Here is a 22,082-nt window from a genome sequence, read left to right on the forward strand (position 1 = left end):
CACCACTGTCCTGTTACTTCTATTAGTGACAGTGCCACTAATTGTCAGCTGTCCCTGAGAGCTGCTTTCTTTTCTCTTGGCTCCCAAACTCAGCCTGTGCAGGTTCTTGCCCTGGGAAGTGGTGGCCTCCAGCCAGGGCCAAACCACCACAACTAGGGATGGGACCAATAATGGACAGCTGGTGATAGGGGTCTATCACAGGCTGCCTGATCAAGGGGAGCCTGCTGATGAGGCCTTCCTCCTCCAGCTGCAGGAGGCATTGCAGTCACAGGCACTCATCCTGATGGGGGACTTTAACCACCCAGATATCTGCTGGGAAAATCACACAGTGACCTGCAAGGGACGCAGGAGACTCCCGGGGTCCATAGATGAGAACTTCCTGGTTCAGGTATTGGACAGACAGACCAGAGGTGATGCATTGCTGGACCTGGTGCTCACCAACGTGGGGGAGATCATTAAAGGTGTTAAGATTGGAGGCAGCCTGGACTGCACTGACCATGCCCTGGTTGAGTTTGTGATCTTGAGGAATGTGGGCCTGGCAAAGAGTGGGATCAGGAGCCTGAACTTCGGCAGAGCACTTGGGCTGGAAGAATCCCAGACAGAGATACAGCCTGGGAGAAGAGCTCCTTGAGGGCAGCCCTGCTGAGAAGGACCTGGGTGTCATGGTGGATGAGAAACTTCACATGAGCCAGCAGTGGCTCCTGCAGCTTGGAAGGCCGATGGTATCCTGGGCTCCATCAGAAGAGGGGTGGCAGCAGGGACAGGGAGGTGATTGTCCCTCTCTACTCTGTCCTCATGAGGCCCCATCTGGAGTCTTGTGTCCAGAGCAGGGGCCCACAATACAAGGAAGATGTGGGGCTGTTGGAGAGGGTTCAGTGGAGGCCACAAAGATGATCAGAGGGCTGGAACACCTCCACTACGAAGAATGGCTGAGGGAGTTGGGCTTGTTCAGCCTGGAGAAGAGAAGGCTGTGGGGGGACCTCATTGCAGCCTTCCGGTCCCTGAAGGGAGCAGAGAAACAGGAGGGGAAAAAGCTTGTTGAAGGCAGAGACTGGCAGGACAAGGAGGATGGAGTGAAACTGAAGGAGGGAAGGGTTAGATGAGATATTAGGGGGAAGTTCTTTCCAGAGAGAGTGGGAGGGGCTGGAACAGGCTGCCCAGAGAGGGGGTGGATGCTCCGTCCCTGGAGGTGTTCATGGCCAGGTTGGATGCCCCCTTGGGCAACCTTGTGCAGCTCCAGGCCTGGAGGTTGGTGGCCGTGCCTGTGTCAGGGGGGTTGAAACTCTGTGATCCTTGGGGTCCCTCCCAACCCAGACCATTCTATGACTGGATGGATGGATGGATGGATGGATGGATGGATGGATGGATGGATGGATGATGGAAAGGAAGAGAAGGCCCATTGGCCACACTGCGAGTAGAAGCCAACCTCCCCTGTCCCCTCCAGCCCACCGCAGGGTGTTCTCACCGCTTCCTCAGCCGTGTGATGAAGCAACCAGACACACACACCCCCCCCTCTTCCTTACTGGGGGACCTCCTGGCAGTGCCACCCTTCCCGTCACCTCCTCCTCCACACACATGGGGACAATTTAAGGTCCATGGTCCTTCCCCACACCGCAGATACTCTCCCTCCCCTGTGGTTTTCCTCCCTCCTTCCTCTTGCACGAGTGTTTCCTGCCCGGAGCTGGGTGAAGGGGAAGTGACACTGAGCCGTCACCGGCCACCACCCGTGTCAGGGACACAGAAGGTCCACGACCCAGGCCAGGACCTCTGGGAAGGGACATGTGAGTCCCCAAGGTACAGGAGGGAAGGTGGGTGGGGTGGGAGGTCTTTGGGGAGGAGTGGGGGGGACACTGAAGAGACCTGGGACACGTTGATTAGGAGGTGACTTGAGGTTTGGTGGGAACACCTGGGGGTGTGGTGTGAGCTCACTGGGAGGTCTGGGGGACAACTGGGATTCCCTGAGGGTGGAAACTGGGAAGGAAAATGGGTGGGGTGGTGTCCCACTGTGAGGTGTTCTGCGTAACTGGGGGTCTGCATGGACAATTGGGATGTATGGGGGGGTCAACTGGGAGGTTGGAGGTGTGCAGATAAGGGGGAGGGTGGCCCAGTGGGAGATGGGGAGGGAGCAACTGGAAGGTCTAGGGGATGCCAAGGTGGAAAGATCCTGGAGGGTTAAAGGAGGAAGAGGAGGACACCTCAGAGAGAGGGGAGGAGGAAGGAGGGGTGTGGGGTGGAGGCCTGGGGTGGGCGGGAGGTGGGGTGGAGGGATGGGGGGTGGGGCAAGAGAGGGGTGGAGAGAAGATTGGATGGACGGTTGGATGGACAGACAGATGCAGGAAGGGATGGATGGATGGATGGATGGATGGATGGATGGATGGATGGATGGATGGATGGAGGGAGGGAGGGAGGGAGGGACGGATGGAGGGAGCCCTGTGTTTTCTCTGGAAGATTATGTGTCCCCATCTCCCCACAGCTCCTCCCCACCCACCACGATGTCCTCGTCCCTTCCTGCCAACACCTCGTCACCCCCTAACGCCACGGCCACCCGCATCCCTGGCGCCGTGGTGGGGATGACCCTGCTGGGGGTGGCGGTGGCCGTGGGGCTCCCCGGGAACGCCGTGGTCCTCTGGAGCTACGCCGCCGCCCGCCAGCGCACTGTGCCCGTCCTCCTCATCTTCCACCTGGCCGTGGCCGACGTGGTGACCCTCCTCACCGGGCCCATCTACCTCCAGGCCTTGAGCGTCGGCCAATGGGAGATGGGCTTGGCCGTCTGCCGCGGGTGTCACTACGTCTGCGCCGCCGCCATGTACGTCAGCGTCTTCCTCATCGCCTTCCTGGGTCTCCACCGCTGCTTGGCGGTCTCCAGGCCGGTGGCAGCGGTGGTGACCCCAGGGGGCCACGCCGGGCGATTGGCTCACGGGGTGGCAGCCCTGACGTGGCTGGTGGCTTCCATCTTGGCCATCCCATCCATCGTCTTCCGGCGGGTGGAGGAGGGGCACTGCCAGCGGGTGCACAGCACGAGGGGCTGGTTGGTGGCCCACAACCTCTTGGAGACCACTTTGGGTTGGGCCCTCCCGTTGGCCACCGTGGCCGTTGGCTACGGGTTACTAGTGCGCCGCTTACGCCAGACCCACCTGTCCCGGCGCGGTCGGACCTTCCGGCTGGTGGCCGCCGTGGTGGTGGCCTTTGCTGTCTCCTGGGGACCTTACCACCTGGCCAGCTTGCTGGAGGTGGCAGGGGTCCTACAAGGTGGCGGTGGGACTTTGGAGGCAGCCTCCAAGGTGATTCGGCCACCGGCCACTGCCTTGGCCTTCCTCAGCAGCGCCATGAACCCCCTCCTGTACGCCTGTGTGGGGTGGGGGCTGCGCCGCGGTGCCAGGGGGGGTCTCCTGCCTCGGCTCCTGGACATCTCAGCCATTGCTGGCAGCTCCCGAGGGACCGTGGCCAAGGGGACCCAGAGTGGGGGGAAAAGCTGGAGAGGGGAGGGAAGGACAATGGTAGTGGAGGGGGGGACGACCATGGAGGAGGAGGAGGGGGGTGGGGAGGGTGGGACGGGGAGGGCGTGATGGGAAAGGGGATTGGACACAGTGAACACCCCAACACAACCCCAACACAAAACTCAACACACCTCAACACACCCCTTCCCTCTGTCCGCTCATCTCTTCTCCACCCCTCTGTCCATCCACATCTCCATCCAGCCGCCCCTCTCAGGTGCCCCGTCACTTCCTCCATCATGGAAGATGAGTCTCCAACCCCGCAACCATCCAACCCCCCTCCAGCCCTCCAACCACCCCTCCTCTCCCTCTGGATCTCCATCCCTCCCTCCATCTATCCCTCCTTTGATCCCTGCATGCCTCCATGAAAAGCCCAAACTTTGTGTCCCACTGTGTCGTTTAGAAATTTATGTTCTTAGGTTTTAATTGTATTTCTCACCTGGTGTTTAGTGGGTGTTAAAAATTTATTTCTGAAGTTTTAATTTTATTTCTGTGTTTTTTCTTCTAATTTTTATTTCTTAGCATTTAGTTTTCTTACTTTGCTTTTTTTTTCTCTCTTAATTTTCTTTTAAATTAGTTCTCAGTTCATTTTTGTTTGTTTAATTTTATTTCCTTTTTTATTGTTCTTCAGCTTTATAATTTTACTTATTTTGTGTTATTTTAGTTCTTTGGGGGGTTATTTTAGTTCTTATTAATTTTTGGGGTTTCTGTTGGAAATTTTTTATTTTGCTTCTTTGTTTTGTTTTCTTTTAATGTTGGTTCCCAGGAGGTGACACCAGGAAAGGTGAAGGTGCTGCCTGTGCTCATGGGATGGGGGGTTAATCCAAAACTCTCATTGGGTTTCCCTTCTCCAGCTCTAGGGGGGCATCTCACAGAGCTTCTGCGGCTTCTCTGGGCACGGTGCTCAATAACAAGGTGGTTTTAATTAAATCTGTCCTGAACACTCAGCTGAGACCACGGTGGTGCCTGAGGCCTGTCTTCAGGAAATGAGAGGAATGAGTTCCCTCTGCTCCATGTCCCACCTGTGTCCCCCCCATGTCTTCCTATGCCTCCTGTGTCACCCCAGACATTCCCATGTCCACCCACATCCCTCCTGTGTCCCCCATGCCTTCTCCTGTCCCGATGTCCCACCCATGTCTTTCCATGTCCCCTTGTGTCCCCCTCATATCCTGTGTTACACCATGTCCCTTCTGTGTCCTCTTATCCCCCAGTCCCCCTTTGTCCCCAGGCAGGAGGAGAAGCTGCCCCAGCACTGGTAGGTCCTCAGCACCCAACAGCCCTCAGACACCTGTCCAGGTGCTACAAGCATCCCAGCCTGGGCAGGAGGATGCTCTGCTGGGAGGTGATCTGCTGGTCCTGCCTGGGAGCTGGGGCTCAGTGGCTCTTCTGGGCTCACACTGCCCTCTCCTGACACTTGGGGGTGGAGACGTTCCTGGGGTTCCTCCAGCCCTGAGTTGTGAGTCACAGTCACAGAATGCTCTGGGTTGGAAGGGACTCTTAAAGGCCATCTAGTCCAAACCCCTTGCATTAAGCAGACGCCTTTGACTACATCAACCCTCTGATCAGCTTGGTGTTATCTGCAAACTTGTACTGGTTTCTTCCACCATTGGGGTGCCCATGCAAGGGCTTTGGGGGGATATTGGAGACTCTTTGGGGCAGGGGCAGACATTCTTCAGCATCCCCTCTGGGGCAGCTGTGACCCTCATCATCCTCCTCTGCCTCCCCCTCCCTCCTCTCCAGTGTGGCCATAGATGTGTCTCCCGGCGAGCCCCAGGGTCTCCTGAGGTATTGGGTGACTCCCCACATGCTCCAGCTGGGATCAGGTAGGGATCCTGCAGGGCTGGTGGGGACTTTTGCCTGATCCAAGTGGCAGATGTGGGGCAGGGAGCTGCCATGGGTCAGGGGGAAGCCCACCTCAGACCATGGGTTTCACTTTCCCTTAGCCCCTTTACACCCTACGTCCCTCACTCTGGTTTCCCCTTCAGTCCTGTGGCACGGCGCATGCACCTCTCACACCAAGCTCACCCTTGCCTGCAACACCCTAAATAAACTTAGGCACAATCTCCACATCTCTGTGTCCTTCTCCATGGCCAAGCTGACTTCAGAATGGTAGGACTACACCATGCTCTTTGTGTCGCTGTGGAGACAGATGTTGTGCTGCCCTGTCACTTGCCCCTGCATAGATGCTTGGAGCTTGGACATCAGGTGGATCCATCACCAGGTCTGCAAAACAGTGCACCACTACTGTAATGGGGAGGACCTGTACTGGGATAAGATGGGGGAATATGTTGGGAGGACAGAGTTGGCCAGAGATGGTCTCTCCAGAGGAAGCCTGGACTTGCAAATCTCTGGGCTGAGACCCTCTGATGATGGTCAGTACGTCTGCACTGTGACAGATGGTGCCTGTTATGGAGAAGGTATGATGGAGCTGGAGATGTCAGGTTTGAGGTCAGTGTGGTGCTTCCATGGGGTTGTCCTGGTGTCCTTGGGCTTGGGTGTTCTTCCCAGATCTCTGTCCTGTTTCTTTTGTGCTGCAGGAGAGCTGGTACATTGTTTGGAAGCTGTGGGGCTTCTTGAACAAAGACGGGTCAGTGCAGATGCTGCCTCAAGGTGCTGAAGCTGGGCAGCTCAGTCTTGCTCTTATGGGATTTCTGAGGGGAGATCTGGAGCTGTTGGGCATCAACATTCTGTGGTCCCAGCACGAGTTGGGGTGGGTTTGGTGGCCGGTCCTGCAGCCCTGGTCAGACCTGTGATGGGCCTGCTCTGGGATGTGGTGGTGGCCTTGGAGCTCAGCCCAGCCCTCCCTGATGCCAGCCACAGGCTCTGGTCCTCAGCTCTCTCTGAAGGGTTACGAGGCCGGAGGCATCCGGGTGCTGTGTCGATCGGCCGGATGGTTCCCACAACCGGAGGTGCTGTGGAAAGACCCCAACAGGCAACGTCTCCACTCAGTCTCCCCTGACAAGAAGGGCCTGTTTGACACCAAAGCTGTCATCATGGTGAGGGGAACTGTAGATGGGAAATGGTCCTGTGTGGTCAGCAATCATAGAATCATAGAATGGTTATGGATGGAAGGGACCTTAAATATCAAGTTCCAACCCCCTGCCATGGGCAGGGACACCTCTCACTAGACCAGGCTGCTCAAAGCCCCATCCAACCTGGCCCTGAACCCCTCCTGGGAGGGGTCATCCACCATTTCCCTGGGTAACCTGTTCCAGTGCCTCACCACCCTCAGAGTGAAGAATTTCTCTTGAGTATCCAATCTGAATGCATCCTCTTCGGGTACAGCTCCCTCAGCCTGGAGCACGAGCCCTGCCTGCACATCTCTGGTGGTTTGACCCTAGTTGTTGGCCAGATGCCCACTAAAGCCACTCTATTACTCCCCTTTTCAGATGGACAGGGGAGAAAATATCTATTGAGGGGCTCAGGACTTGAGATAAAGACAGGGAGAGATCATTCTGCAATCAGCATCACGGGCAGAACAGACTCAACACATTAAAAAAAGCCATTGAACTTATTACATTATACTACACACACACACAGACCAGAGTTGGGTAATAAGAAGTACAACCAGACCTTAAAACACCTTTCCCCCCACCACCTCTCCCTTCTTTGCAGATTGTCCTGGTTTTGGTCAGGATGGAGTTAAATTCATTTGTAGCAGCAGATGGAATGCTGTGTTTGAGAGTTAAAATGGGAGTAGTGCTGATAACACCCTGATGTTTCTAGTTGCTGTCAGACAGTCAAGGACTTTCTCAGCTCTTCATGAGAAAGGAGGGGCGAAGCCAGGACAGGTGGCCCAACTGACCAAAGAGAGTATTCCACGCCAGTTACGTCCTGCCCAGGATATCGGGGGCTGACGGGAGGAAGGCCGAGGGCGGCTCTGGGACGCGCGGTTCTTGGGGGACGGTCGGGTTCTGGGACGGCTCTGGGTGGCACGGCCTGAGCTGTGTAGTTTGGTGAGAAACTGTATTGTGTATCAACTGCTTCATATATCTTTGCTCTAAAGTCCTGTTAGCATTGTTACATTGTATCTTTCTGTTATCTTAGTAAACTATCCTTATCCCAACCCACAGGCCTCTTAATTTCTTGATTTCGGGGTTATTTGCCCCTTCCTTTTCCCTTCCCTTAACTCTCACCCCCCTCCCCTTCCCTTTTCCCTGCTCTTTTCCTTTAAGGAGCAGGCAGCTGCGTGGATCTCGGCTCTCAGCCGGGGTGAAACCACGACAGGAGCTGCTTTGGCAGGGGGGTTGGACCCTATGATCTCTCGAGGTCCCTTCCAACCCCTACAATTCTGTGATTATGTGATTCTCTGGGAGCACAAAGCGGCTGCTTGTGGGTTTTTCTCCTCACTGTGACTCCCAGAGGCTCTGTGACCATCGCTGATGGGCTTGGCCTTGGTCAGCAGCCACTCCAGCCTTCAATCAGCCCATGTTTACCCTCTGGTTCCTGCAGAGAGCTTCTGGCTGCTTCTTGCAGGTGCCATCTCTGCAGCCCCCCCCTTCTCCACCAGAACCCAGCTACACAAAACTGTGACAGCCAGCAAATTCCTTAAAATTGTTTTACTTCTCCAGATGTTCTACACCTTCTCACAGGTACACTTTACACCTTCTCACAGGTACACATTACACATTCTCAAGGGTACACATTACACATTCTCACGGGTACACTTTGATATCTTCAAGGCCTAGCTCTATATTCTCAATCAAGGGGTCTACAGGCCCGCCGCAGTCCCCCACAATCTACCTCTTGTAAACCCCTGTTGACTGGGCCTGATCCCCCGGCCATCACACATGTGCTGCATGACAGCTCCCAAGATGACCCTCTCCATGATCTTCCCTGAGACTGAGGTCAGGCTGACAGGCCTGGAGTTCCCCAGATCCTCCTTCTGACCCTTCTTGTCTATAGGTGCAAAGACCTGCCAGCCTCCAGTTGAGTGGAACTTCCCCAGTCTGCCAGGATTGCTGGGAGATCGTGGAAAGGGGTTGGGCAAGCAGCTCCCTCAGTACCCTCAGGTGGATCCCATCCAGCCTCACTCATTTGTACGTGTCTAATTGGCCAAGTAGGTCACTAATCATTTCCTCTTGGATCATGGGAGCTTTGTTATTCTTCCTGTCCCTGTCATCCAGTTCCTGAGGATGAGGACTCAGGGAATATCCATCTTTACTAGTAAAGACTGAGGTAAAGAAGGAATTAAGGACCTCAGCCTTGTCCTCATCCCTTGTCACTAATGTTCCCCCTGCATCCAGTAAGGGCTGGAGATTCTCCTTCCCCTCCTTTTACTGTTAATAAGTCTATAGGAGGACTTTTTGTTCTCTTGTACAGAACTGGCCAGACTGGGTTCCAGTTGGGCTTCAGCTTTCCTGACTTTCTCCCTACATGATCTCACTACATCTATAGAGTCATCCCAAGACACCTCCCCTTCTTCAAAAGCTCATATTTTTCCCTCTTTTCCTGAATATCTTCTTGGAACTCTCTCCTCAGCCAAGCTGTCTTCCTTCCACATGGGGGCTGGGGCAGAGCCGACGGGGGCATCTGCTCCTGGGGCAGCGAGAAGAGGAGCACGGGCAGGGTCTGCAGAGGGGCAGGGGCTCTGTGGGGATGGGGTTAGTGGAATCAAAGGGGGGCAGGAGGTGCTGTCCCTGAGACACAGCTCGGTGCCCTCTGTCCCCGCTGCAAACCAGGGTCGGATGGTCTCTCCATTGAAGGAGGCTGGTGGGAAAGTGAAGATCTCGGCCCCACTGTGACCATCGATGAAAGTCACCAGCCCCCCCGGGCAGTCCAGACAGACCCAGATTATGCTGGGGATCTGGGACATGGACAGGGGGGTACGAGGAGTGGTGAGGGACTGAAACTTCCCTTCATAGTGCTCAACCGCCCAGATCCCTTCTTTGGGGCTGCGGTGTACATCACCCTTCCTCTTCACAGAGTCCCTGGCCACCCCCAGAGCCCACCATGAATCCCCTGCCACCTTCCCCTTCACCTCCACCTCCCAGCAGTGCCTCCCCTCACTGAACCCCTCCCGACCCAGCACACAGCGCCAATACATAAATCTCTGAGGGGTGTCGGGCAGGTCCCGCCATTCGCTTCCCAATCTCACACTTCTCCCATCCTGGGACAGGACAAGCCTGGGATGAGACGTGTTGGGATCCAGGGTCACCATGTCTGCAGGGACAGGAGGAGCCAGAGCATCAGGGGCAGAGCTCAGCGCTGGGCAGGTTTCATACCCTTGGGACAGGATCTGGGGTATCAGGACACGGGGCATCTCCTTCCTCTAAGGGATCCCATCCCAGGGCCAGTCCTGTCACAGCCACAGCCGAGCTTGAGCCCATGGGAACAGGAACCAGTGGGGCTGTGGCCCCAGCACAGAGGAGCAGGATGGGGAGGCAGTGGCTGGGACTGAACAGTGACCAGGGTGTCGGGGGGAGATGGCTCCTCTTGGCCCCATTGAGGGAGCTCACGAGGGGTGGGAAAGGCCAGAACACAGCCGGGGAACAGCCCAGTGCCATGCTCGGGGTCTGGGAGTCACCCAACACTCTCAGGCATGGCCAGTCCCACGCAATGCCCAGCCCAGATGCCCCTTGCACACGAGGAATGGGAGGAGAACACCCCAGAGTGCCACCCAACCCCCCAGTTACCTGTTCCACGGGACAGCAGAAACTTCCTCCAGGCTACAAGGAGAGAGGAGAACTGGTCACATCCCAGAGCCAGTCCCAGCAGCTCTGGGCAGGGCAGAGGGTCCATCCCCACACTGGTCTCCCCGAGCTGCCCACCCTCTCAAGCACATGGCCTGGGGATTTCCCAGCCCCAGGGATGGGGGATGGAGAGGAAGGGCAGGGAGGGAAAGGGACGAGCACCGGGAGCCCAGGAACTCCCAAAGCCAAGTCCCTGCCGGGGCTTCTGTGCCAGGAGGTTTTGCTGGGGGAAGGGGCCCGAAGGACTCACCCAGCTCTCTGGAAAACAGCAGCACTGGAAAGCAAAGGCAGAGGAAGAGGAGGTGAGGAGAGCAGCTTGCTTCCTCAGCAGGAACATCTCCAGAGGGTCTCTGGGACCTTCCCAGTAGCCAGGTGCTCTGGCTATGCTCCGTGTCCTCCCACCCACACCCCATCATGTCACTGTCCCCTCCCACCCTTCCCAAAGAGCTTTTGGGTGGAGGCAACATGTCCCTCGGGGGAAAACGCACCTTTCCTTCTCCAGAGATAAGCTCCGAGGCCAAGGAGCCCAAGGGAGAGCGCCAGGAGCACACCCAGAGCGGCCATCCAGGGACGGGCGTCATGGAAAAAGGGAGCTGAGAAACAAACAGATCCGCAGGGAAAAGGACCGATTTCCACTCATGTCCGTGGGGAGAAGGACCCAGAGACCCTCGCCCCACATCCCCATGCAGCCCTTGTCCCGCGAGCCCTGGCCTCAAGGTGGATATTGCCACACCCCCACACTGCACCCCAAGCCCAGACGAAAGCTGCCCCCAGCCAGGCAGCCACCCCCCGCCCTGCTCCAGCGCCGCAGGGGCTGGCTGCAGCCGTCGCACCGGAGATGCGCAGGGACGCCTCCTGCTCCTGGGCCAGGCGGCTGTTCCTGACCACACAGGACCAGTTCCCATCTCCGGTCCCCGTCACCACGATGACATCTTCAGTGTCAAACAGGCCCCTGGCATCAGGAGAATATCTCTGGGAGACCGAAGGGACATGTTGCCCGTTGGGGTCTTTCCACAGCACCTCCGGTTGCGGGAACCATCCAGCCGATCGACACAGCACCCGGATGCCTCCAGCCTCGTAACCCTCCAGAGAGAGCTGAGGGACAGAGCCTGTGGCTGGGGAAGAGCTTGGGGTCAGGGAGGGATGGGCTCAGCTCCAAGGCCACCACCACATCCCTGAGCAGACCCTTCACCGCTCCCACCAAACCCACTCCAACCTGGGCAGGAACCGCCCAGCGTTGATGCCCAACAGCCCCAGATCTCCCCCCAAACCTCCCGGCACAGCAAGACTGAGCTGCCCAGCTTCAGCACCTTCAGGCAGCATCTGCACCCCCAAGGCTTCCAGACACTGTGCCAGCTCTCCTGGGGCACCAAGGAAAAGGACAGGGGTCTGGGAGTGACACACGAGCCCAGGGACACCACAACCACCCCTGCAAACACTGCACCAGACACAAACCTGACACCTCCAGAGACACCAAATCTTGTCCATAAGAGTCACCATCGGTCACCATGCAGACATACTGACCATCATCAGAGGGTCTCAGCCCAGAGATTTGCAAGTCCAGCCTTCCTCTGGAGAGACCATCTCTGGCCAACTCTGTCCTCCCAGCATATTCCTCCAGCTGCTCCCCAAACACGTCCTCCCCATGTCGGTAGTGGTGCACCGTTTCAGAGACCCTGTGCCGGATCCACCTGATGTCCCAGCTCTGAGCGTCCACAGCTGGGGACAAGTAACAGGGCAGCACGACGTCCTGCCCCACGGTGACACGGAGAGTGTGGTCTGGTCCCACCACTCTGAAGTCAGCTTGGCCATGGAGAAGGACACAGAGACAGGAGATGGTGCCTATGTTAACTGAGGGCATTGGAGGCCAGGGGTGAGCTTGGTGTGAGTGGGGCATGCTCCATGACATGGGCATTGCTTTGCCCTCCCATGGCCCAGAGACCCCAGAGGAACTGGAGCGGGACTGGGAGGACTGGAAGGAGAAGTGAGAACCTGCTCCAAAGAACGAGTTCCACCCCAGCCAGCCCTTCTGCGAGCCACAGCAGCCAAGGGAAACTGAAAGCATGCAGGGCCAAGCTCCAGGCTGGGCTCCCCCTGCCCCATGGCAGCTCCCACCCTGGAGTGTTAGAAGACCCCCACCAGCCCCACAGGATCCCTACCTGATCCCAGACGGAGCACATGGAGAATCACCCAATATCTCAGGAGGTCACCGGGGCTCCCCGGGAGCCACATCTGTAGCCGCACTGGTGAGGAGGGAGGAGAAGGGGGGCATAGGAGGTTGATGGGGGTCACAGACCCCCCAGAGGGAATCTGGCAAAGAAGGGCTGCCCCTGCCCCAAAGAGGCGCTGAAATCTCCAGAGCCCCTGTACCAGCACACCGACGGCGCCAGGAACTGGTGCTTGAGGGCAGGATGAGATTGGAGACGGGTCCCCGGGGCAGCCCCTGCTCTGCCCAACGGCCTCTCTCCAAGAGTGATCCCAAATCTCTCCAGAAATGTTGCTCACTGGCTGGGCACAAGCTCCCGCCTGCTCCAGGCTCTCAAGAGACCTGAACTTTGCCCAGTTCCAGAGTTCCCATCTCTGGGCAGGACTTGAGGCCCCACCCCAGGGAAGGAGCTGAAGTTCCGCATCCTCCTACCAAAGTCCAGGCTCATAAAATAAAGCTGGATGCCCCAGGGACAAGAGAGCAAAGGGATCCCAACCCCCTCCCCTTCCCTGTCTGGGTGCTGCTGCTGGAGGTGGCTTTTCACTGGATCAGTGTGTCTCTCTCAGCCTGTGCTGGGGAACAGCACCCGGAGAGGTTTGACACCTCAGGAGCTGTTTCCCCTCCCAAAAAGTGCTGATGTCCTTGTGAGTGACCACAGACCTAAACCGTTCCCCTGTATTCCCCCCCTCTTTCCATGCTCGGCAGGGCTCAGCCACCCCTCACCCCATTCCCAGCAGCATCCTATCCCTTCCCACCCAATGCTATCCCAACAGAACCCATCCCATCCCAAGTCAAGTCAAGTCAACACAACAAGTCACCCCAAGACATCTCAAGGCAACTCAACTGAAGTCAAGAACTGAAGTCAATTGAAGTCAATACAGGTCAACACTGGTTAACACTGGTCAACACTGGTCAATGCAAGTCTACACTGGTCAACGCAGGTCAAAACTGGTCAACACTTGTCAACACTGGTCAACGCAGATCAACACAGTTCAACACAGGTCACACTGGTCAAGGCAGGCCAATGCTGGTCAACACTGGTCAAGGCAGGCCAATGCAGGTCAACACTAGTCATGACACATGAACGCAGCTCACCGCAGGACAACACCAGTCAACAGTGGTCAAGACAGGTCAACACTGGTCAACACTGGTCAATACAGGTCAACTGAAGCAAAATCGACAAAAATCAACTCAAATCAGATCAACCAAAACAACCACACACACATCCCAACTCACGCCATCCAAACACAACACACCCCTACAGCACCCCACTGCCCCTGACTCTGTTGAAGCACCAAACCCCACAGCAGCAGCAGCCACCCCAGTCAGTACGGGGAAATGTCACTTTGCCAGAGCCCCAGGGGGGGAAATCCTTTCCCCACGCAGGACTTTCCTCTTCTGCTGCCCCTGAAGCCACTGTGGGACAAAGAGGCTTTGGCACAGGGAGCCCAGTCCCTAAACCAACCAGGAGCTGCCACCTATACCGAATAAGGGATGGAGGGAAACACAGCTCAGGCTTGATCCCAACAGGACTGTGCTGGTAAGAAGGATGTGGACAGAGCTGGGGCATCCCGGGGACACAGGGTGCTGGCAAGCAAGCCCCCTGGTTGTCCCAAAACCAGGCTCATGACCCGCTGTGCAGGACACCAACACACACACAGAGCAGAGGGACGGGATTTGTTCCGTGTCTGCAGAGGCAGGTGCTGGGTGGTCATTGCACAAAGCTGGCACCCAGCACACACCATCTGCCCCATCCTGATCCTGTGACGGGGGTAGAAAAACCCACTGGGGGGGGGGGGGTTGATCCTGGCTGGGGGCCAGATGTCACCAAAGCCACTCTGTCACTGCCCTCCTCAGCTGGACAGGGGACAAAACAGGTATTGAGAGGCTGAGGAGTTGGGATAAGGACGGGGAGAGATGATTCTGCAGTTGGTGCCACCAGACTCAACACAGAATTAAATATGACTAATTAATAACCCAAGAAATCATAGGATAATGAGAAATAAACCCCCATCTTAACACCCCTCCCCCCACCCATCACTTCTTCCCAGACTCAACTTTATTCCCCATTTCTCCCTCTCCTCCCCCCAGCAGCACAGGGGAATGGGATGGGGTATGGGGTCAGTCCATCACACATTGTCTCTGCTGCTCCTTCCTCCTCAGGGGAGGGCTCCTCACCCCCCTCCCCTGCTGCACCCTGGGGTCCCACCCACGGCAGACAGTCCTCCCCGAACTTCTCCAGAGTGAGTCCTTCCCCATGGGGCTTCAGCTCTTCCCCAACTGCCCCAGTGTGGATCACTGCTCTGGATGCAGCCATCAATCATTGAATGTCTCTCTGTCTCTCAGGCCCAGACTGCTCCAGCCTGGTCCCCCACGAGGTCACAAGTCTTCCCCTAGCAAAGCTGCTCTGCTGTGGGTCTCTCTCTCCATGGGTGCAGGTGGGGTCTCTGCTCCCCGTCCCCTTCCATGGGCTGCAGGGTACAACCTGCTCCTCCATGTTCTTCCCCACGGGCTGCAAGGGAATCTCTGCTCCTGCCCATTCCTGCTGCCTTCATCCTGCTCCAGCTGGGCAGGAGCTTTCCTCTTCCTCAGACGTTCAGCTCTCCCCAGGGATGCTTGTCACCAGAGTGTCCTCTGGATCAGTCCTCAGGCTGGTCTTCAGAGGGGGGTTGTGAGCAGATCCAGGCAGAGCCCTGACCCCCCATTAACCGTGTCCGGGCACCGACCCAAACACATTTCTGTCCCACCTGCCTGCAAAATTCGCCTTCATAGAGTTCAGCCCAGCCAGAGCCAGAGCTGCAACCAACAGGTCACAGCTGGGACAACAGGAGATACGATGGAGCCCGGGGGAAGCAACCCTGTCCCGGCCGTGAATTGCGCAGCCCCACATGGCTCCTAACGATTGTATCATCACAGTGTGATCAGCTCTGCCTGCAGCAGGAATACAACACACAGCAGGTACCAGTGACATGGGGAAATGAGCTCCAGCCCAGCTGAAACCTTCTCAGCCCCCTCACTGCCCCCTTGCTCCCTGTGCTGGGAGAGGGATGAGGGGGACATCTGCTCCTGGGGCAGGGAGGAGAGGAGTGCAGGAAGGGTCTGCAGAGGGGCTGGGGCTCTGTGGGGCTGTGGGGAGGGAGGGAGGGAGGGAGGAAGGGGGTCAGGAGGTGCTGTCCCTGAGACACAGCTCAGTGCCCTTTCTCCCCACCCAAACCCAAGGCCGGATGGTCTCTCCATTGAACGAGGCTGGTGGGAAAGTGAAGATCTCGGCCCCACTGTGACCATCAATAAAAGTCACCAGCCCCTGTGGGCAGTCCAGACAGACCCAGACTCTGCTGGGGACCCGGGACACGCACAGTGGGGTGCGAGGAGAGGTGAGGGACTGAAACTTCCCTTCGTAGTGCATCACCCCCCAGATCCCTTCTTTGGGGTTCATGTGCATATCCCCCTTCCTGTTCACAGAATCCCTGGCCACCCCCACAGCCCAACATGAATCCCCTCCTACCTCCCTCTTCACCTCCACCTCCCAGCAGTGCCTCCCCTCACTGAACCCCTCCCGGCCCACCACGCAGCGCCAATACATAAATCTCTGAGGGGTGTCGGGCAGCTTCTGCCATTTGCTTCCCCTTTTCACACTTCTCCCATCCTGGGACAGGACAAGCCAGGGATGAGCCATGTTGGGATCCAGGGTCACCACGTCTGCAGGGACAAGAGGAGCCAGAGCATCAGTGGCAGAGCTCAGCGCTGGGCAGGTTTCACCCCCCTGGGGACAGGATCTGCCCTTCGGGGCAGGACACGGGGCATCTCCTTCCTCCAAGAGATCCCATCCCAGGGACCGTCCCATCATGGCCACGGCCGAGCTTGATCCCATGGGAACAGGAACCAGTGGGGCTGTGGCACCAGAACAGACAAGCAGGATGGGGAGGCAGCAGCTGGATCTGGGCAGAGCCCAGGGTGTCAGCAGGGAGATGGCTCCTCTTGGCCCCACTGATGGAGCTCACAAGGGGTGGGAAAGGCCAGAACACAGCGGGGGAAGAACTCAGGGCCACACTCGGAGTGTGGGAGTCACACAATACCCCCAGGCACGGCCCGTCCCAAGCACTGGGCAGCCCAGATGCCCCTTGCACATGAGGAATAGGAGGAGAAACCCCCAGAGTGCCACCCAAACCCCCAATTACCTGGAGTGTGGGGATGTAGAAATGTCCTCCAGGCTACAAGGAGAGAGGAGAGCTGGTTACACCCCAGAGCTGGTCCCAGCAGCTCTGGGCAGGGCAGAGGGTCCATCCCCACGCTGGTCCGCTGGTCCCCTCGCACTGGCCATGCTCCCAGGCACATGACCTTGGGCTTTCCCAGCCCCAGGGATGGGGGATGGAGAGGACAGGCAGGGAGGGAAAGAGACAAGCACCAAGATCCCAAGAGAGGATCCCAGGCTGTGCTGGAGCTCAGGGACACTCACCCAGGGCTGCATCTTGTTCCCCTGGAAATTAAAATAAAAAGTGATTTTTGATGAGAAGACAGAGCTTGTCACCCCAGAACTGCCCAGGAAGAGCTTGGACAGACCCCAAATTGCTGTGTAGGGAATGGAACCCCCCAACAATCCACAGGAATGTCTCCCCCCATACATGGTCCAGGCCATGATGGAGCTCAGGGACACTTACTCAGCACTGCAGCTTGTTTCTCTGGAAAGGAAACAAAAGAAATGTTTGAACAGGTGAGACAGGTTTTCATTTCGTAACTCCACATTTATGGCAGAGACAGTCCATGAGAGACCCCAAATTGATTGTTCCTGAGGAGGACAAAGGAGCCCAAAGCCCAGAAATGGCTTGCTCCAGCAGCACTGGGCAGAGCAGAGGGTCCATCCCCACACTGGTGTCCCCAAGCTACCCACTCTGCCAGGCACATGGTCTTGGGTTTTCCCAGCCTCAGGGATGGGGGATAGAGAGGACGTGCAGGGAGGGAAAGGGCCGAGCACTGAGATCCCAGGACAGAACCTCAGGCTGTGCTGGAGAAAAGGAGACACTCACTCAGTGCTGCAGCTCGTTCCTCTGGAAAGGAAACAGAGATGTTGGATCAGGGGGGACAGATTTTCATGTCAGACCCCATGACAGCACCTGAGGCTGTGCTGGAGCTCAGGGACACTCACCTAGGACTGCACCTTGTTCCTCTGGAAGTTAAAATAAGAGCGATGTTTGGTCAGAGGGCAGAGCTTGTCACCCCAGAACTGCCCAGGAAGAGCTCAGGCACACCCCAAATTGCTGTGTGGGGAACGGAACCACCCCAGGAATGACTCCTCCCATGCTGGTCTTGTTCAATATTGGGACCAGGAGAACTTGGGAAGTGAGAGGCTCCATCCCCACGCTGGTGTCCCAAGGCTGCCCACCCTCCAAGGCACAGGGCCTTGGGCTTTCCCAGACACAGGGATGGGGGATGGAGAGGTCGAGCAGGGAGGGAAAGGGCCGAGCACTGATATCCCAGGACAGGACCCCAGGCTGTACTGGAGCTCAGGGACACTCACTCAGGGCTGCATCTCGTTCCTCTGAAAGCAAAAGAGAAACCGTGTGTGATCAGGGGGACATCTCGTCATCCCCCAACTGCCCATGAGGAGCTGTCAGAGCTCGGGCACACCCCAAATTCCTCTTTGGGAAGGGAAAACCCCCAACCCCAGGAATGGCTCCTTCCACCAGACTCACCCAGGGCTGCATCCCGCTTCCCTGGAAAGCAAAACCAAGAAGTGCTGTGTGACCAGAGGGAACAACCACTCACCCCAGGGCTGAGCCCACAGGAGCACACAGAGCTCAGGCTGAACCCCAGCTCCTCCTTTTTGGGGAGTAGGAACAGACTGCCTGGCTCCCTGGAACAGCTCCTTGCCAGCCCATTCCCCATCAGCCCACCCAGGCTCTCTGGGGCTCAGCCCCAATGCCAGGAACCCCCCAAAGCCAAGTCCCTGATGGGGGCTCCTGTGCCAGGAGGTTTTGCTGGGGGAAGGGGCCAGAAGGACTCACCGAGCTCTCTGGACAGCAGCGCTGTAAAGCAAAGCCAGAGGAAGAGGAGGTCAGGAGAACAGTTTGCTTCCTCAGCAGGAACAGCTCCAGAAGGTCTCTGGGACCTTCCCACCAGCCAGGTGCTCTGGCCGTGCTCCCAGTCCCCCCACCCACACCCCACCGTGTCCTTGTCACATTCTGTCCTTCCCAAAGAGCTTTTGGGTGGAGGCAACATGTCCCTCAGGGGCAAACGCACCTTTCCTTCTCCAGAGACAAGCTCCAAAGCCAAGGAACCCAATATGGAGCCAAACAGAGAGTGGGAGGAGCACACCCAGAGCAGCCATCCAGGGACAGGCGTCGTGGAAAAAGGGAGCTGGGAAACAAACAGATCTGCAGGGAAAGGGACCGATTTCCACTCGTGTCTGTGGGGAGAAGGACCCAGAGACCCCCGCCCCACACCCCCATGAAGCTCTTGTCCTGCGAGCCCTGTCCTCAAGGGGACAGAGGCCCCATACACCCCAGGCTGCCCCCCAAGCCCAGCCCAAAGCTGCTCCAAGCAAGGCAGCCACCCCTCGCCCTGCTCCAGCGCCGCAGGGGCTGGCTGCAGCCGTCTCACCGGAGATGCGCAGGGACGCCTCCTGCTCCTGGGCCAGGCGGCTGTTCCTGACCACCACACAGGACCAGTTCCCCTCTCTGGTCCCAGTCACCACGATGGCGTCTTCGATGTAAAACAGGCCCCTTGTGTCAGGGGAACGTCTCTGGGAGAACGAGGGGACATGGTGCCCGTCGGGGTTTTTCCACAGCACCTCCGGTTGCGGGAACCATCCGGCCGATCGACACAGCACCCGGATGCCTCCGGCCTCGTAACCCTCCAGAGAGAGCTGAGGGCCAGAGCCTGTGGCTGGGGAAGAGCACGGGGTTGGGGTCAGGGAGGGATGGGCTCAGCTCCAAGGCCACCACCGCATCCCCGAGCAGACCCCTCACCGCTCCTACCAAACCCACCCCAACCTGGGCAGGACCCGCCCAGCATTGATGCCCAACAGCCCTAGATCTCCCCCCAAACCTCCCAGCACAGCAAGACCAAGCTGCCCCCCACCCCCCCCCACCCCCGGCTGCCAGACACCGTGCCAGCTCTCCTGGGGCACCAAGGGATGGGACAGGAGTCTGGGAGCTACACACAAACCCAGGGACACCACAACCACCCCTGCAAAACACCCTACAACATACAAACCTGACACATCCAGATAGACTGTAGCTTCTCTGTAAGAGACACCATCCATCACAGTGCAGACGTACTGACCATCATCAGAGGGTCTCAGCCCAGAGATTCGCAAGTCCAGGCTGCCTCTGGAGAGACCATCTCTGGCCAACTGTGTCCTCCCAACATATTCCTTCATCTGCTCCCCGGACACGTCCTCCCCATGTCGGTAGTGGTGCACCGTTTCAGAGACCCTGTGCCAGATCCACCTGATGTCCCAGCTCTGAGCGTCCATGGCTGGGGACAAGTGACAGGGCAGCACCACGTCCTGCCCCACGGTGACACGGAGAGGGTGGCCTGGTCCCACCACTCTGAAGTCAGCTTGGCCATGGAGAAGGACACAAAGACAGGAGATGGTGCCTACGTTAATCAAGGGCGTTGCAGGCCAGGGCCAAGCTTGGCGTGAGTGGGGCACGCTCCATGCCATGGGTGTTGCTTTTCCCTCCCATGGCCCAGAGACCCCAGAGGAACTGAAGCGGGACTGGAAGGACTGGAGGGAGAAGGTTTCCCAGGAACCTGCTCCAGAAAACGACCTCCTCCCCAGACAGCCCCACAACAGCCAAGGGAAAGCGAAATCACGTGGGGCTGAGCTCCCGACTGGGCTCACCCCACCCCATGGCACCTCCTGCCCCACATCTGCTACCCGGAATGGGTGAAAGCCCCCACCAGCCCCACAGGATCCCTACCTGAACCCAGCTGAAGCACGTGGAGAGTCACCCAACACCTCAGGAGGTCCCCAGGACTCGTCAGGAGCCACATCTGCGGCCAGTGGAGAGAAGGATGGGGAAGGAGGCCAGAGGAGGCCGATGGGGGTCACAGCCAGCCAAGAGGGGATCTGGCGAAGAATGGCTGCCCCTGCCCCATAGAGGCACCAAAATTCCCAGAGCCCCTGCACCAGCACCCCGACGGTGTCAGGAACCGGTGCTCGAGGGCAGGACAGGACCACAGAGGGGTCCCCCGGGCAGCCCCTGCTCTGCCCCACAGCCCCTCTCCAGGAGTGATCCCAAATCTCTCCGACAATCGCTTGAAATAAAGGGAAATGTTCTCAACCCCACAGGAAGAGCAGTGGATGGTGTGACAGAAACAAGCTGCTGGATGCAGCATTTTGCTGAAAATAACGGAAATTTGTCCAGTTTCAGTTTTACCATGTTTGGGTGGAACTTGAGGTCCCTCCCCATGCAAGGAGCTGAAGTTCCTCATCCTCCTACCAGAGCCAGAAAATGAAGCATTAAGCAGCTCCCAGGGACAAGACAGGAAAAGGGACCCCAACTCCCTCCCCATCCCTGTCTGGGTGCTGCTGCTGGAGGTGGCTTTTCCTGGAGTGGTGCCTACCACAGCAGCCTGTGCTGGGGAACAGCACCCAGAAAGGTTTGGCACCACAGGAGCTGTTTCCCCTCCCAAAAAGAGCTGATGTTCTGTCCCTGAGCACCTCACCTCCCCGGCTCTTAAATACACAGGGGCAGAGACTCAGCCCCCTCCCCTGGGCAGCCTGTCCCAGTGGCTGATAACCCTTTTGGGAAGAGGCTTTTCCCTAATGTCTAACAAGAAAAGGAGCAGAAGGAAGGGAAAAGAGCCCAGTCACTGAGGCAACAGGCTCTGGAGTGGGTGACCGCGTTGGGGGACCCTTCCTTAAAGCAGCTGTCGCAGTTTTGCATAGCTGGGTACTGGTGGAGAATGGGGGGCTGCAGAGATGGCACCTGCAAGAAGCATCGAGAAGCTCTCTGCAGGCCCCAGAGAGTAAACATGGGCCAGCTCAAGGCCAGAGTCGCTGCTGACCAAGCCCGAGCCCATCAGCAATGGTCACAGCGCCACTGGAATCACAGGGAGGAGCACAAAACCCTCATTTTGCCCCCAGGAAAGGGAGTGAGAAGATGTGAGGAGCTGTGCAGACACCAAGGCTGGGGAGGGGGGAGGAAGCACCCCAGGTGCTGGAGAGAAAAATGCTCCTGCACCCCAAGGAGAAACCCATGGTGGAGCGGGTTCCCAGGGTCTGGTTCTGTGGGGCTGAGGATGGGGCCTGAGGGGGGGGCCTGGGCCTTGAAGGCTGGGGGTCCTGGGGGTGAGGCCTGGCAGCCTGGGCCTGGGGATGGGGCTGAGCATGAGGCCCGGGGATGGGCCTGATTCTCCTGTCTTGGGGGCCAGACAATGGGCCTGGAGATGGGTTCTGGGGATGGGCCTGATTCCCCTGTCCCGGGAGCCTGAGGATGGGTGTGGGGATGGGGCTTGGGCCTGGGGGTCTGGAGAATGGCTGTGGGTCTGTGTGGCACTTTGGGGTGGGGGTTCCAGGGGCGGCTTCAACAAGACTGAAGCTTCCCCCAGGCCCAACAGAGCCAACACCGGCCGGGCTCAAGGCCGGCCCTGCTGCTGACCACGGCCGAGCCCATCAGCAACGGTGGCAGCGCCTCTGGGATAGGAAAGAGCCGCAACCAGCCGCGTTTGGCCCCCAGAGGA

At 57.9% G+C, this 22,082-nt stretch overlaps 2 protein-coding genes across 2 annotated transcripts; one reads left to right on the forward strand and one right to left on the reverse strand.

The window, feature by feature from the left end:
* Positions 1–2,492: 2,492 nt before the first annotated feature.
* Positions 2,493–3,566, forward strand: LOC311202920 (leukotriene B4 receptor 1-like; the record flags this gene model as incomplete). Its single annotated transcript, XM_084277565.1, has 1 exon — positions 2,493–3,566. One exon carries the CDS (start codon positions 2,493–2,495, stop codon positions 3,564–3,566), a length of 1,074 nt encoding a protein of 357 aa, XP_084133691.1.
* A 5,359-nt stretch (positions 3,567–8,925) lies between these two features.
* On the reverse strand, positions 8,926–20,390 carry LOC311202921 (butyrophilin subfamily 1 member A1-like; the record flags this gene model as incomplete). The annotated part of the gene is made up of 10 exons (XM_084277566.1): positions 8,926–9,656; positions 10,130–10,162; positions 10,675–10,779; positions 11,020–11,301; positions 11,642–11,989; positions 12,346–12,429; positions 17,908–17,928; positions 18,083–18,103; positions 18,395–18,415; positions 20,318–20,390. 10 exons carry the CDS (start codon positions 20,388–20,390, stop codon positions 8,926–8,928), a joined length of 1,719 nt encoding a protein of 572 aa, XP_084133692.1.
* Positions 20,391–22,082: the final 1,692 nt, after the last annotated feature.

This window comes from Gallinula chloropus (genome assembly GCF_964237585.1).
Source record: "Gallinula chloropus genome assembly, chromosome: 32".
NCBI lineage: Eukaryota > Metazoa > Chordata > Aves > Gruiformes > Rallidae > Gallinula > Gallinula chloropus.